The sequence below is a fragment of the Globicephala melas genome, chromosome 19 (assembly GCF_963455315.2).
Source record: "Globicephala melas chromosome 19, mGloMel1.2, whole genome shotgun sequence".
Classification (NCBI taxonomy): domain Eukaryota; kingdom Metazoa; phylum Chordata; class Mammalia; order Artiodactyla; family Delphinidae; genus Globicephala; species Globicephala melas.
In genome coordinates this window covers 26,479,643-26,496,735 of record NC_083332.1, presented here as the reverse complement: position 1 = coordinate 26,496,735, position 17,093 = coordinate 26,479,643, and the positions used below count along the sequence as shown (strand labels likewise).

Sequence of the window (17,093 nt, the reverse complement as noted above, 5' to 3'; positions counted from 1 at the left end):
TCCCGCAGGAAGTGAATCGAGGATTACAGAATTGATATGGAAAATGTTTGGTGCTGTGCCTGGCAATCTGGGAAGCGGTCCGCAAATCTTAGTAATCATTACCGTTGGTCAGGTTAACTCCCTTGACGCTAAACAGACCCGCTCTGCCCTGAGCCCCGCCCAGATCCGCGCCCCCTGCCGAGGCAGGTAGTAGAGAAGGGCTGAGCAGGGCAGAGTTTTGACCTTGAATTGAGGTCTTAAGAGGCCATGGGATCGGTACCCCCCTTCCGTCTGCGAGGGCGGACGGAGGTGGGCAGACGGACTAGGGCCGCCGAACCGGGTGGGCGGCGGGCCCCAGCCCTCCCTCAGGAGGCAGGCCTCGAGGGCTCGGACCCGCCCACCCCGCGGCCCGGGGCTGCGGGGCGCAGGCCGGGCTCTCCCTCTGCGCCGGCCTCTCGGGGTGCGAGAGGGCGGCGCCCCGAACCTTCTCGCCCCGCCCCCAACAAAACGGTCGCCAGAGGGGAGCACCGCCCACCCAGGGTGCGAGGCCGCGGGCGGGCTCGCCAGGCGATTGGTCGGGAGGGTTGCGAGGGGCACGCGGGCGGGGGCGGGGGGCGGGCACATGCGCGCCGGCGGTGCGGCCGGCACGCGGCGCTAGCGCTCTCTGCTTAAATGAGCGTGGGCTCGCCGCGCCCGCCACTTCAGCGGGGCCTGCGCCGCGGCTGCAGGCGGACGGGCCCGCGGAGGTCCGATCCCTTGCGTCCGCGCTCCCCGGCAGCGAGGCGGTCGATGGGACGGAGCGCCGCGGAGCAGGAGGCGGCGCCCGTCGGGGGACTGGGGCAGCGCGAGAGCCCGCCTGGAGGTTGGGGCATGGCGGGCCGCAGGACCTGAGTCCTACCCTGCGGGTAGCAACCTGGTGGCGGGCGATGGGGACGGAGCGGGGCTGCCGCCGCGCTGAGCCGTGAGCGCCGCGCTTCCGCCGCCGCCTCTTCGTCGCCGCCTTGGCCCCTCGCGAAGAGCCGGGCAGCTCGAGAACATGGCCCTGGAGCAGCTCTCCTCGGTCCTCAAAGGTAAGCGCCCAGAGCTGCGGACGGCGCCCCCTGCGGGCGAAGCCGGCGTCTTCGTGTCCCTGCCCGGCGCCGGGCGTCCGACGCGCCCCTTTGTCTGGCGCGAGCGGATCGCGGAGCCCCCGCTCCCGCCGGGATCGACTCGCTCCCCGAGCGCTTCTCCCCAGCCTTCTGCGTGCCGTGGCGGGGGGAACCGGGGAGCTCAACGGGACGCGGCGGCTCGGCCGGCCCTCCGAGCTGTGCCCTCGCGCCTCTTCCTCGAAATTCCGCACATCGCTTTGCAAAGTTGTGGGGTTTGTGTGAGTGGAGCGTAGGCCGCTCTTTTTCAGCATTAGTAACAAAGTCATTCCGAGCAAACAGTGAAAACCCCAGCTGAGGCGTCGCGGAGCTGTTCTTGAAAAGCCCCGCGGTGGCGTGCGGCGGAACGGCCTCCCCGCCGGCCGGGTCCCACCTGCTGCGGCCGCGGAGGCTGCGGCACCACTGCGGGCGCCGCTTCTCGGGGCTGTGCCTTGGCGCTTCCCGGGACCTCAGGATACCCTGCCGCCGGTATCTGGTTCTTTATGATTTGTTGTACCGGGAATTAAAACAGTCGGCTTGCCAAGTACACAAAGCTCCAAAACATACTACAGCTGCTTTGCATTTTCCAGGAGGTGTTATTTTAGATTAAAATTTATATACATAGATAATCAAGATGGTGATAGAAAGTTGTTTCTGAAAATCGGAATGAATAAATCCTGTTTTCGGTCCTCGGAGGAAAATCACCACCACCAATAAAGGGCTTCCCTTTTCCGCTACTGACTTCGATTGAAAACTGAATAGCTGTGTATTTGTAATGTTATGAAATATTCCCGTTTTTTAAATATTGGGTAAGGAGTTAAGGCATTGATTAGCGCTTTTCAGTGTATCTTGATATTTGTACAGTGAAAAATGTTGGGTTTTTTCCCACTCCATATTAACACTTTTCAAATTTGTTTTACTGGAAAATTCTGTATAATTTTGCTTTAAATTTTAATTGCACAAATTATCTACTGTTCAGATATTCCTAAATTCATAATTGATATTTCAGCAATTTAACTACCCACTGTATACTTATATGTACAGTTTGTGCTAAGGTAACCTAAGACTTTCTATCTGGTGATTGTTTCGCAGTCACCCCATAAATTATTAATGATTTCCTCATTGTATTAAAATTTTATATCTCTGAAATCAATTTCTGTAGTCTTTCCTTTCTGTAACTCTCAATTTATATCGCCATTCCTTGGAAATTAAGATTTTGTTTTACTTTTTCAAAATAAATTCTATGCATAGTAGGGTTTCTGATAGTGCTCCTTATCTGAATTGCTTCGTTGTCCTCTTTGCCTTAGGGTGTTCAATAATAATGACATTCCATCTGAGTAGCCCCCTCTGGGGAGAAATCACGTAGATCTATTATACAGCTTTACCTGCAGAACTTGAAACTGAACTGGATAGGACGGAATCTCTGATACTCCTGGAATGGTGAAGGGTTTTGCAGCTTTTCTGCCTTTGCCTTTGTCGTTGGTACACACTGCCCTCTCTGGCCACCGTGGTGAAGCATTTAGTTGTTGCACCTTTCAGGAAAGGATTCTGTGGTTGATGGCAGAGCTACAGTGAAAACAATGTAGTATCTGGCTTTTCTTTTTTTAATTTTACCCAACCTACACTATTTTTACATGCTGGTGTATTTTTAAAAGCTCAAGCTAACTTGTTACTGTTAGGCTTACTAGAGAGAAAGCCAGCTATTTTTAAGTCTTCTAAAGTTTATGTATATGTGCTTATAAATATGGGGAATTGGTCTGGAAAGATTCAAGAAATTAACAAAAGTTGATTCTGAGAAAGGGATCTGGGAGACTGAGAAACAAGAGTAAAGGGAAGACTTCTGTTTCACTGCACACCCATTTGTATCACTTGATTTTTTTTAAACCAAATGCATTTGTTACCTATATAAACATTGGTATTTTTAATTTTTAAAAATTACCTTTTAAAAAATATTGGCTTTTCCCAGTGCTACCATTCATTGTGTGCACCAATGCATGAAAAAGTAGCCCTTAAGTATCCTGTAAGGTGTAAATTGTTTCAACATTGAAGAGGTTCTTATCAGAAGCAGTTATTTAACATTTACATAATTATGGATATTACCTACCAAAAGCCGCCTTTGGAATATTATGGTCAGTTTCTACTAAAACAAATCAGCCATAATGACTGTGTGAAATTTTAAGCAGAAGGTAACTTTAAGATGCCATTGATTCTTTGTTTTACTTCCAGCAGTGAGAACAAAAGGATAACTCTGCTGGGCTTTTAAACGTTTCATATATTGTTAAATCTGAATAATTCACTTTTAACTGTTTATGATCACTCCAGGTCTTATAAAATTTGATTTGCCTTCTATCAAAGTTAAGTATCATAGTCACATGAAAATATTACATTAGTTTTATAAACCCGTTTTTCACTGTTCATATTCATTCTGCACACTTGCTTCAGGAGAATCCTATTAGACGCAGTTACATTTAAATCTGTATAAACTGTGGTTAAATTTATGGTGTTACAGTGCATAACTATCCCTTGGCACTATATTTTAAAAATCTTATCTGAGACTGTGACAAATATTAACTCCTGTCCTTCATCCTTAAGCCTCTTACAAGAAATTAAACCGTACAGAAATAAGTACCATAATGAGAAGTTATCCCTTTAATAGGGAAGTTTTTAAACATAGCCTTGGGAAAAATTAACTTTTTGACTTTTTCCCCCCATTTGGAGAAAATATGTTAATACTGACAGTTGAAAAGTTATCTGTGTTTTGAAACCAAACTCACCTTTTAGGAAAAACATGCAGCCCTGTAATACACGTACATGTGCATTACAAAACAAGTTCAAATCAAAGCCATTTTCAGTCCTTTTAGGAATAAGATAGAAAAAAGATAAACTATAAGTAAAGTTCATATTTAAAATTATAAAAAATAATCCAAGTTCTGCCCTTGGTTACTACCCATTCAGCACAATCTCCTGTCATTTTAAAATTTATGATCCTGCACAGTAATTTTTTTTTTTTTTTTTTTTTGCCTGTGGCATGCGGGATCTTGGTTCCCCGACCAGGAATCAAACCCATGCCCCCTGCATTGGGAGCGTGGAGTCTTAACCACTGGACCTCCAGGGAAGTCCCTGTTGGTTTGGGGGTTTTTTTTAATGTGTCCCTGGGGCCCTTTGAGATGCTAGTTATTGTGGTGTTTGAGTTAGAAAGGGGAATCCTAAAAGGTGATCTAATCCAGTGGGTTTCCAAACTTTCCTTAACAGAACTCCCTCAGAGGAACTCTTATGAGTGGGTACTTAAAAACTAAACAAAGAACAGATAAGAACAAGGTTGCTCTGATTGCTGAGGGCCCTCACCCTCTCAGTCACTAATCAGAGTGGCCCCCGAAGAACTAACACTTTTTAGCATCTTTGTTCACAAAATTACAGGGTGTACTAATCTGAAAGTTCAATTCGTCCTAGTCAAAATGACATTAAAACATGTTGGTTTAAATATGCCTAGAGTAATGTATTGGAAGTTATAGCCTTAGTGGGTGAGAAGATATCAAATACTCTTCAAAATGTGACCTGGTCGTGTTAAAGTCTGATGATAGTTGTTGTGTATGTCTGAGGATTCCTGTATAATTAGAGCATACAAAACGGCCATCTCAAGAGCATTGACTAACAAGAAGGTTGTCACATTCTGCAGGAAAGAGAAAACACTTCTGCAGTTACTCTTTCTTATAAGTGATTGGCAATGTGAGTAGCACGTGGAGGGTGGAGTGATCCCAAAGTTCACCAAGATCCATCTTCTTTCTTAACTACAAAGTAAAATTGAGTTTGATTAAGTTAGGGTACTTCTCTGTTCTTTGGAACATAGCTAATGGAAAACAAGTTACTACTACCTCAAGTAGTATATGGACTCTAATTGAACTCCATTTTGCTTTCATTATAGAAAATAGGAGCAGGGAGACCAGTTAGGCGGTTCTTAAGTTATGGAGTCTCATGATAGGTTTACCAAACCTTATGTTTACTGCTTAGATGCTAAAAATAGGAAGGCTGAGAAAGAGGTACATTTAATTACTAACAAAGGTAAATTGAGTCAGCTTGAGAAAAGTAAGAGTAGTAGCATATCTGAAAAAGAAAAAAAAATTCTTTTTCTGTCCCCTGATTTATGCTCAAATAAGCTGGGTCATCTCTGTGCCTGCTGTTAACCAAGATGTGTGCTTGTTAATTTGTTAGTGGGGCTCTGTACTATATGTTATAGTTACAAAGAAAGTATAATCAGGATTTTGCTTAGTCACTTCATGTATTCATCTAATTTTTGTTGAGTGCTATTATGGGCCAGCCAGTCTTCTAGTCGCTAGAGATGCATCAGTGGTTCAGAGAAAAGTCCCTCTTTCTAGTAGGAAAAGACAGATAATAAGCAAGAAAATAGCAAGTAATATAAGTAATAATTAAAATATTATTTGTATAATAAAACAAGATGAAGAAGAAAATGTAGAGCTTCTTTAGCAGTCGGAGAGGCCTCAGAAGACCTGAATAACAGGAAGGAACCAGCCATGCACAGAGAGTCTAGGCAGAAGGAATAACTAGTCCCTATGGCTAGAATTAGCTTGGTGTGTTAAAGTAATGGGAAGAAGACCTGTGTAGCCATAGATGGTCAGGTGCCACACCACATAGGACCTCTGAAGTCAGAATATGGAGTATGGATTTATTCTAGATGTAATGGGACTCTGTTGGAAGATTTTATGAAAGGCTGTGATGTGATCTGATTTATGTTTTGAAAGGATCTCTGGCTGCCGGGGACAGAGTAGGCTATAGGGGACTATGGCAGAAATAGCCAGTTTTCTTCCAGTATCCATTTTACCTTTCAGTGATTCTCTGAATTTTAACTAAGCACACAACCACCCAAAATAAATACTAGATTTTCCAGCTTTCCTTAGGATTAAGTGTAGCCATGTGACTAAATAAGTCTGACCAGTTAGATGTGGGTTCAACTTTGGGGAAGTGGTGGTATATCTGTTGTTCAGTTAAAATTTTTATTTTGATATCATTGTGGATTCTGGGCAAAAGTTTTTAAAGGAAGGAGGAATGCCCTGTGTCATTTCTTCATTCTTGCTGACTGTAATGCAGACATGGTAGCTGTAAAGAAGATATGGAACCTGGCACTCTAGCATCTATATTGGACCATAAGATGAGCCTGGAAATGAAAGTCACGCACAACTGAGCAATAAGACAGAAGGAGCTTAGGTCCCTAGTAATGGTATAGCCACCACTCTAGCCCTGACTACTTACCTGCACAGTTTGTTTACTTGTCAGAGAAATATACTCTATCTTGTTTAAACTACTAGTTTGGGTTTTTTATTACTCATGCCAAACCTTATGCTAACATAATAGGAGTGTGCAAAATCAGTGAAAGAAACAAAACCATACAGAGATAGAGAGTTACAGAAGTGAAAAGTATGAATGCTATCTAATAAAATTAACCTTGGGAGAGTTCCTAGAAAAAGCAGATTTTTAGCAGTGTGAACATTATTTTGTAGAAGCAGAGGGAGGTCCGTGGCAAGTGCAGATGTTCAGAAACAAGAGATATTTGTAGGGACATTATAAGAATACATATACATACATATATGTAGTAGAGCATTCACCAGCATTTCCAAAATCAACTCATCAACTCCTTGTGCCCACCCTCTGCCCCGCCCCATCCATCTTGGCCCACACGTGCTCCTACACGTGTGTAGGAGAAAACAGGCAACTTGTTTCTGTTTCTTTCAGTGTACTGTCACTCTCCTGTTGTAGTGGTCTTCAAAGTGTTGTGCCAGGGCCGACAGCTTCAGCATCACTAGGGAATTTGTTAAAATGCAAGTTTTCAAGCCCCACCCCCAGACCTACTGGATCAAAATCTCTGGAAGTAACCCCCCACCAAGTCTATTTTAATAAGCCCTCCAGATGAATATGATGCACACTAAAGTCTGAGAACTACTGTCCCAATGATTCATTTCTCGGATCTGGAAGAACTGCTGAGTAGGATTTGTACATTTTTAAGCCTTGATATACATTACCAGATTAACCTCCCAAAAGCTGTGCCAGTTTACAATCCAGTGGCAGAATAAGTCAGTTTCCTATATCCTGACCAACACTAGAATCTACATTCTTTTTAATATTAGTAAGGCAGAATTTCTGCATTTTTTTGGCACATTTTCCTGGTGGCATAATCTTTTATCCCATCTGTTTGTAGTTTTTATTTATGTTCCTGTCTTTTGTAAATGAAGGTGTTCTCCCAAAAGTATAAATATAATGTTTTTTTCAATCTGCTATTTATTTTCCTACTTATTGATAGCTTGAAGTAGGGACCTACTTTTTTTTCCCAAATAATTAACAAGTTATCCCAGAACCATTTATTAAAACTGTCTTCTCACCAAGTGTTTCAAATATCACATATATTTTAATAAATTCTGGGATATGTATTCTGTTTCTGAGCTTTTCCTCTTCCATTTTCTTATCTAAAGGCCCCTTGAGAATAAGGACCATGTCTTCTTGGTTCATTGTAGTTCCAGGGACTGACTCACTGCCTGAAATACAGTGGACGCTAGTAATGTTTGTTGACAGATCATCTATTTCTTCCTCTACCGTGGCTACATTTTATAATTACTGTAGCTTTATAGTAAGTATATTATTTTTATGTATTTTAGTCTTTTATTTTTATATTTTCCTTGGCCACTATAAAAAAGTATTTAAGATGACCATCAGAAGCATTTTAAGTACCAAAAAAACACACTAAGATTTTTATTAAAACATCATTAAATATTGTATGACTTACTGGGAAGAAATGTTACTTTTACATTGTTTTATTATCCAAAACATATTCTCCATTGTGTTAAATTTATTTACTTACTTGTTTGTGTAATTTATTTTGGTCTTACTCTCTTCCTTTTAATAGGTGTAATCATTTTCCAAGTAATTCTCTTGGGACTTCTAGGTTTTAAAATAACATTGTCTATAAATAATAATTTTGTCTCCTTTCCAGTATTTATTGCATTGGCCAGAGTTGCCACTATTAAGTAACAGTGGAAAGAATAAACCTGACCTTGATTTTTAGTTGATTGGAGAGTACGGCCTTAAACTGGAAGGTCTGGGGACAGGATTGCAGTAGAGAACTCTGATAACCATGATTCAGGGTTAAAAGGAGTACCTTGGAGGATTTGTATTTAATACCTTGACTATCACCTGTCTTTATCATTTAAGCCTTCATTTTTAAGTCAGATCTGTACACTGGTTATTAAACTACACTACATTAAACTCCAGAACCAGAGGTGAGGTCATAAGTGGTGGACAGTACCTTTTTCCAAGCATCAGATCACAGGCGGTTCTCTGCATAACCAAACTCTGTGGTTGTGGAGTTTAGAATTTTTATTTTGGCATATATTTCTGCCTTAAAGAATTAGTGCCTTCCTGGGTACGTTGTCTTTGAATTCAAAGTGTGAGGTATCTCTGGATTTGAGAAATTATTGACCCTTTTGGTAAGAGAAAGAAGGGAACAAGTGGCACATAGATTGGGATTAAGGACAGAACAGAGCACGACAGCACTGTTTCATGTACTAGATAATTCCAATGTTTGGCATCAGTAGAGTTTGTTTTACTGTCTCAGCCTGATTATAGGAAGCAGCTTACAAAGATCCTGTTATACAACTAAGCGAAAACTGTTTCTTATGACACCAAATTTAGAATGATTAATAGTCACCACTATATCACCATAGCTATCACTAAATATTTCTGTCCCTAACTGTTGTGCAAATTTGCCTTATTTATATATCATTTTTTTTAATTCAGTGGCAACAGTTCATTTGGTTGATAAGAGTTGTGAATAGCTGTTTTAAACATTTGGCAGGGGGAAATTGTGAGCAACACCCTAAATAAAGTAGAGAAGATTTAATAGGGTTATTTGGTCTTGTAATTTTATTTTTAATGTGATTTTTTCTACCTCAGTTGTATATTCTGTGTAAATTCCATAAATCAAGTGTTTTACAAAGCCAAATTTTTATTAGTCATTATGTAGAATAATTTTCTAGGCACAATTCATCTTTTTACCGTAGTTTTACTGTTGCTCTCCTGGTTTCAGTTTGTTGATTTCTTACTTTCCCTTTCTGCCTGGTTTTGTATTACTTGCTTAAATACTGTGAATTATAAATTTAAAAATTGGTAAATTGTTATGCCCGTGAATCAGGAGGAAAGGTATAATCACAAAATTTTGACCAGTTCTGTATCACCTGACTGGGATGATATGCGTTGGGGAATAGTGTCCTCTATCAAGATACATTGGTACAGATGGTTGTGATATTTGCTGAATTGTCAAATATCTAACGTTACCCTAGATTTTTGTTGTTGTTTTTGCGGTACGCGGGCCTCTCACTGTTGTGGCCTCTCCCGTTGCTGAGCACAGGCTCCGGACTTGCAGACTCAGCGGCCATGGCTCACGGGCCTAGCCGCTCTGCGGCACGTGGGGTCTTCCCGGACCGGGGCACGAACCTGTGTCCCCTGCATTGTCAGGCGGACTCTCAACCACTGCGCCACCAGGGAAGCCTTTTTTTTTTTTTTGGCTGTGCCTCATGGCTTGCAGGATCTTAGTTCCCCAACCAGGGATTGAACCCAGGCCCTTGGCAGTGAAAGCACAGAGTCCTAACCGTTGGACTGCCAGGGAATTCCCTAGTTTTTCTTTTCTTTTTTTTTAATGTATTTTATTTATCTTTATTTTTGGCCGTGTTGGGTCTTCATTGCTGCGGGCAGGCTTTCTCTAGTTGTGATGGGCGGGGGCTACTCTTTGTTGCGGTGTGTGGGCTTCTTATTGCTGTGGCTTCTCTTGTTGCGGAGCATGGGCTCTAGATGTGCAGGCTTCAGTAGTTGTGGCTCGTAGGCTCAGTAGTTATGGCTCGCAGGCTCCAGAGCACAGGCTCAGTAGTTGTGGCACACGGGCTTAGTTGCTCCACGTCATGTGGGATCTTCCTGGACCAGAGCTCGAACCCGTGTCCCCTGTACTAGCAGGTGGATTCCCAACCACTGCGCCACCAGAGAAGTCCCTAGTTTTTCTTTTTGATCAGAAATCTTCTGGGTTTTTTGTTTTTTAAAAATGGTTCAAAATCCATTCCTCTAACTCTGATCCAGTGCCAGGATGTTAAGAGTTTGAAGGAAGAATTGTTCCTACATAGCATGAGATCTTCAACACTGCTAGCAACCAAAGAAAGGGAGGGGAAATTAAAGTTGTTGAGAGAAGACAGGAAACAAAGGTCAACAAGGATACAGGTAACCAAAGATGAAGATGTATGATTAGATTATAAGATGTAAACAGCGTAAGATGACAAGAACTCTTTGTATATTGGTGACTTTGGGTAGTAGATGCTGGGTACATGCTACTGAGTGAACAATGGCTTGACCATCTACCAGTCACTTAACTAGCAATCTCTTTAGTGCCTCCATCTCCCTCACCCCTAGACATCCTTTAAGTCACCAATTGCAGTTGACTTTATATCTGAATCATGTTATAAGTATCTCCTCCTTCCCATTTACACTACCACTGCTCTGCTTCAAGACCATATCATCTTTGCTTCCTAAATGACCTCTCTTTTTAAAAATTTAGACTCCACACAGCCATGAAGATTAGTGGTCTGAAACACAGATGTGATAATGTCACTCTCTAGTTTAAAAACTCACAGTGATTTCTCCTTGTAGTCAAAGGTCCAAACTCTTTAGCATGGTATTCAAGGCTTTTTACAGTTGGATCTCATCCTACTATTTCTAACGTGATGTACCACTTTCCCCTCCACATGCTAACTGTACTATTGTACTCAGAATTTCACTAATATCGCCTATAGATAAGTGCTCATGGCTCCATGTTTTTGTCTAAGCTGTTTCTTTCTCCCTCTCCTGGGTAGAAGTTCTATCCAGTCCCACTAGAATATACCTTTTTTTTCTAAAGCTTTCCTCTATTCCTCTTAACCCCCAGCTGAATGAATGGTTCCCTTTTCTGCTTCAATTGTGCTTTCTGTTATGACCCCTGTTAAACTCCTTTCACCATGTATTGTGGGTTGTCTTTGACAATAGGTTGACTCCTTAAGGATGGCAGTTTGTCCTAAAATCTATCATTTATTTAGCAGAATGTCTGGCACATATAAAGGGCTTTGTGCAGTGTGCATCACCTCATTTAATCTTCGCAACAACCTTGTGGTATTGGTGTTATTAGCACAACATCCCCGTTTTACAAATAAGTAAACTGAGTTGGAAAGGCCTCACAGCTGGTACAGAGCAAAACTTGAACCCCAACCTGGATCCACCTAACTCCTGAAGTCCATTCTCTTTTAACTGTTTTGCTGTATTTCTCCCCTGCCTCAATCTGTGTATCCTCAGTGCCTGGTATCCAGTAGGTACTCTGTATGTGCTTGCTGACCGAATGAATAATAAAAACTCCAGTTTACACAGGAGGCTGATAGTGTGGTTTCCATTGAAAGGGAGAGTAAAAGATATCAGTGCATCATTCTTAAAAATAACATGTTATCTTCAAAACACAAACATATACAAAACAATATATTGTTCATTGGGTATCAGAAATGTTAAACTTGGGGGCGGGGGGTGGGGAGAAGCTCCATTTTCTAAATAATGCTAGCTTTCGTAATGCAGGACACAGCGCTGTACCGCACAGCTATAGAGTGTCTTAAATTGATTTCTAGGAAACTGCTGCCCCCTTACTTCTGTCTTTATTATGAGTGTTCTCACAAGTCAAATAATCTAATTGAACTTTTACTGGCATAATACATTGCAAAGCTAGCCATTATGCATGTAAAGTCTTTGAGGAGACAGTAAAATAAATACGGGATAATTGGGGTCAGCTTAGTTTGTTGTTAAAAAAAAGTATGTGTTTTTTAATCCATCATAAATTGAAAATGTACTATTAGTGCTTGTATAAATGAGTATAATACCAATTACATTTTTTCTTGGGTTCTCTTAAGTGTCAAATAGTAACTCAACATAACATTTAACACTTAAAAATCTTGAGAGTGAATGTTAGTAAGAAATAGGGAGTTTTAGTTCATCTTTTTTTGTCACCTGATTTTTCTTATAAACTTGGTAAAATCTAATGTAGATTCAACTTTTTAACTTCTCTTCTCTTTTATTTCTCTAGTGTTGTTAATAACAATACTTGTAGTGGAAGGGATTGCTGTGGCCCAAAAGACCCAAGGTAAAGACCTTACAGTGCTAATTTACTGCATGTTCAGGACAGTGGGATGGCTTATTTGGAAGGATTTCAACTTTTGAGTACTATTTCCATAATCCCTCTGGGGTGTTCCAGTGACCTGAGGCTTTCCATCAACCTGTCAGCCTCAGTTCGGCTAGGTTCAGCTGCAGTTAGCCAGAGTAAATTGTTAACATAAAGTCTTGCATTGATAAATTTAAAAAATTGGCATAACTAGTGACTCCTAGAACACTATGGATTATGTCCAAAAATCAAATGAGATTCATGCTTTATCACTAAGCAAAAATTAAAATCCCTTTTTCCAGTGTAGACAAATGAAACGTTTCCATCAATAGCTTATTCAAAGCCCTGGGGACCTGTTCTAATTGTCCTTGTTTATGAAAGAGGATTAGCTAGTGTGAGTTTTGAGCCAGATATTCATGTCAGAGTTTAGTACATTTCCTAAATAACCTGACTTATTTTTATTTTCATCAAAGTTATACATACACATGACAAAAGTCAAAGCATTCTATAAAGTTAATTAGGAAAAATCAGTCCCCCAGCCTATCACCCCATTTCTCCATGGAGATAGCCACTCATAGCTGATTCTTTTGGTATTTTCCTGCATACTTCTAAATAACATACCATACAGCTCTTCTTGGTTATTTCAGTTTCAGGTAGTAGAAAATAATTTTCCCACCATGCGGGATGAGAATTGATCTGTTTCATGCACCTCCTCTTCACCACCTACCACATACAAGTGTTCTTTTAACTTTGTGCCACAGCACCCGCATCAGTATTGTTATAATTCTGGTTACATCTCTTCAGGGTTTACGTCAATTCACCCGTTGGGCTTTTTCAATATGAAAATTTTGTCTTTGGATGTAGGAAATTTTTCTTTCCCTTTTTTCTTGTTTAATTTTTAAAATTCCCTTTTCTCCATTTTTCTCTCTTCTGTCTTCAAGGAACTCTTATTATTAAGTTACTTTTTTAAAAAATCTTTTCTGTTTTCCATTTCTCTTTTAACTGTTTTCTTCTCAGTAGTCTACACTGAGACTTCCTCAACTTTATCTGCTAAACCAAGAATTGGAAAACTTTTTTCTATAAAGGGCCAGATAGTAATCATTTAAGGTTTTGAAGACCTTTGTAGTCGAAGGAGCACCTATTCAGATCTGTAGTTGTAGGGTGAAAACAGCCATAGACAGTACAGTACGCACATGAATGGGCATGGATATAGTCCAGTGAACTTGATTTACAATAACAGGCAGCAGGCCAGATTTGGTCCAGGGCCATAGTTTATGGACCTCTGCTCCAAACATGATATTTTTTTCATTTCTTCTATTTTTAAAAGCTTTCATTTGTTTTCTAAATATTCTGTTTTTTAGAGTATGCCTTGTTCTTGTCTTATCGATATACATTTGACCCTTGAACGATGCAGGGCTGAGTGGTGTTGATCCCCACATAGTCAAAACCTGCCTCTGTATTCGCAGTTCCGCATCCTCACATTCAGCTGACTGCAGACCAAGTAGTGAGCGCACCCACGCAGTTCAATCCCATGTTGTTCAAGGGTCAACTGTACTCTCTTGTTCTCTGAGGAGATTAAATGATCGTTTTGTTTAGTGCTTTTTTTTAATATTCTATAATCTTTGTATCCTCAGAGTTGCTTTTTTGTTTGTTTTTAATCTGTTTTTCATATTAGAGGCTTTCGTCAAATGTCTGGTGCTCCTTGAATGCCTTTCATAGTTATGAGAGGAGCATGCAGATCTGCTCGTTAGCTGTCTGCAAGTGTAGACAGGGCTTCTTTACTGCCACCCTCCCTGGTGAGTGACCAAGTCCACATCCTTGAGTCTTTTTCTTTGGGCTTATTAGATTCCCCAGAAAAGATTAAGATTCCATTTCCTGCTTAGAGGCTCTACATCTGATCAAGAGGCCTTTGGGAAGTTGAGTGGGGGAAGAGACGGGAGGTGTGGTTCAGCATGTTAACATTCACCTCATCTCCCTGTTTTCAGGTTGGTATTTTTACCCTCAGCTGTGCCTGGTGTCCCCTGGTCCAGCAACCCTGTGTACCTTCTCCAAAGAAATAGTCTCATTTTCTGATATGGTGATAGAGCAGCAGCTACTTAGATTTGTGGAGTAGGGGAGGGTATTAGAAATCAAATTGATTCCAAAGAGACTTTTAACCAAGCCTCATGTTTTTAAAAAGCCCAACTTCACCACCTCCTCGCCCACTGCCAGAGATACCTAGTGCTGCCAGTTGTTATTATTGCATCCACCTCTTTGTACTTATGGGTTTACGCCGTTAAAAAAATTGTTTACTGTCGTTTAAGTGGACTTTGAAGAAGGAGCAGAGCCAAATGCATGTGTTCAATCTACAACCTTTAACTAAAATAAAATCCCTTGGTAATCTTTGAATCTTATTTGACTTCGTCCTAAACTAAATGTAGAGGTACCACACCAGAGATAAATTCCTGGGGTCCTTTTATTTTTATGTCAGAATTGAATTTTATAGAGTTTTACTGATTTATCAGATTCTCCCACATGGTTTTGCCCTTGTAAAATCTACGCATTTTATTTCCCTGTTCTTATACATGGCAAACTTGTCCTCTAGAGCAAATGCTTCTAGCCAGCACAGCATACCATCTTCACCTTCATTTCACTTCTATATTCAATTTGTTATGCTGAATTTGTCAGTGGTTCTTAAAAATTATATATATATGTGTGTAACAGAGTGGGCAGTTGTTTGGGGAAGCTGTGGGGGGAACTATAAGTGATGTTTTACATGTTTCCCTAAGATGGACAAAATATTGGAATCAAGCACATTCCTGCAACCCAGTGTGGCATTTGGGTTCGAACCAGCAATGGAGGTCATTTTGCTTCACCAAATTATCCTGACTCATATCCACCAAACAAGGAATGTATCTACATTTTGGAAGGTATTTGACCAATTTCTGTCTTTCGTTGGATGAATTTTTACTTATTGTAAAACTAAATATATTGGTTAAGTGCCCTGGTTAAACCAGTTTGAACAAAATTTAAATATGTATTTTAATTAAACTGTAGTCATTATAAATATTTCTTAATACTGACATTAAAAAAATAATGGTTGAAATTTTATAGGAATTTTGGATCTCCTAAAATATAATTTAACTAGATGCATCAGTATATATGAGAAACTTCTCTGATAAGAAACCTAAGCTTACTGGTATCTCTTATTAGCCTTTCTGCAAATTTATGTCCATAGTTACATTATATGTTTCTTTCATTTCTTCTGTTTTTCTATTCATCATGGTACATTGTATCTCATGAACTAAGCATTAGCTTCTCAACTCTAATTTTAATCAATTAAGTACATTCAATTTAATAAATAACATTATGCCAAAGGGAAAGATTACTATAGTTCTACGGAGTAGCATTATGATTATATTATTAATATACAATGTAACATTTATCATGAATTTTATATATAACAGTTCTCATTATGATCCTCATCTATGAAACAGTAACAGAGCAGTTGTTGTGCTTTTCTCACTTGTGTCAGGCCATTTTTACTTTTTCTTGTTTGCGTTGCCCTAATTTGCTTACTCTTATTTTCTAGCTGCTCCACGTCAAAGAATAGAGTTGACCTTTGATGAACATTATTATATAGAACCATCATTTGAATGTCGGTTTGATAACTTGGAAGTTCGAGATGGGCCGTTTGGTTTCTCTCCACTTGTAGATCGTTACTGTGGTGTGAAAAGCCCTCCATTAATTAGATCAACAGGGAGATTCATGTGGATTAAGTTCAGTTCTGATGAAGAACTTGAAGGACTAGGATTTCGAGCAAAATATTCGTTTATTCCAGGTAAAGAAGTTATTATTTCAGTGGCTAGGTCTCACTCTGGTTTTAGAATCTTAAGGCTAGAAAAGAGATAATTCAGTCAAGGTAATCAAATCAAGGCTTTAAAGAAGTTAGAAAGGTCAAAGGGAAATCAGTCCATGAATAAATAAAAACTTAACAAAAAATTAGAACTAAAACTATGTCACTTGAATTTTGAAGTATATCATAGATGGTGTCTCATTATTTCTTAGATTTCTGTATGTTTTATAGCATATATCAAATGCCAAAGATATCACAAATAAATACATTTAAAAAATAATTCAACAAATTGTCTTATTTTCATGATCTATACCAAAAATTATTTTGGCAGGTTTTTTCCATTGGAATGATTCAATTACTCATTTGAATAAACAGTCTCTAGAAAATACTGAGCAATAGAAAGAATAGCGCTCTGCACTTGGAGGCAAAAGATCTGGGTGTGAATCCTTTCTCTGCCACCTACTAGCTATAAAATTTACTATTAAGCACAGAGCTGTGCCTAAGAGTTGCTGTTGCTAAGATGGGAATATCTTCCTGAGGCCACCATAACTAATTCCCAGAAACTGGGCAGCTGAAGACAACAGTACTTTATTTTCTCAGAGTTCTGGAGGCCAGAATCCAGCAGGGTCATGTTCCCTGTGGGAACTCCAGGGGAGAATCCATTCCTAGCCTCTTGCAGCTTCTTGTGGCTGCCCCAGCATTCCTGGACATGTAGCCTCATCACTCCAATGTCTGCCTCCATCTTCACATTCCCTGTCTTCTCAGAATCCTTAGCTTAATCACATCCTTTGCCTTAAAATGTAATATTGACTTTTTTTAATCTTATAAGGTAGTATTCATAGGTTATGATGATTAGGATGTGGACATATATTTGGGTGGTGGGAGAGCACGCCCACCTATCAGCATACTCTATCTTACCTACCACACGGTTATGTGGGAA

The 17,093-nt window shown here is 40.3% G+C and overlaps 1 protein-coding gene across 3 annotated transcripts in view; it reads left to right on the top strand.

The window, feature by feature from the left end:
* The first annotated feature begins 639 nt into the window (after window positions 1-639).
* NETO2 (neuropilin and tolloid like 2) overlaps window positions 640-17,093 on the top strand; it is a 71,861-nt gene continuing 55,407 nt past the window's right edge. For 2 of the 3 annotated variants that reach the window (XM_060288712.1, XM_060288713.1), the window contains exons 1-4: window positions 640-1,049; window positions 12,244-12,300; window positions 15,087-15,227; window positions 15,890-16,138. In XM_060288712.1, coding sequence (XP_060144695.1) covers window positions 1,016-1,049; window positions 12,244-12,300; window positions 15,087-15,227; window positions 15,890-16,138 — 481 coding nt within the window. In that variant the 5' untranslated portion in view covers window positions 640-1,015. The remainder of the gene's footprint in view (window positions 1,050-12,243; window positions 12,301-15,086; window positions 15,228-15,889; window positions 16,139-17,093) is intronic. The other variant, XM_030833061.2, reaches the window with a different exon arrangement.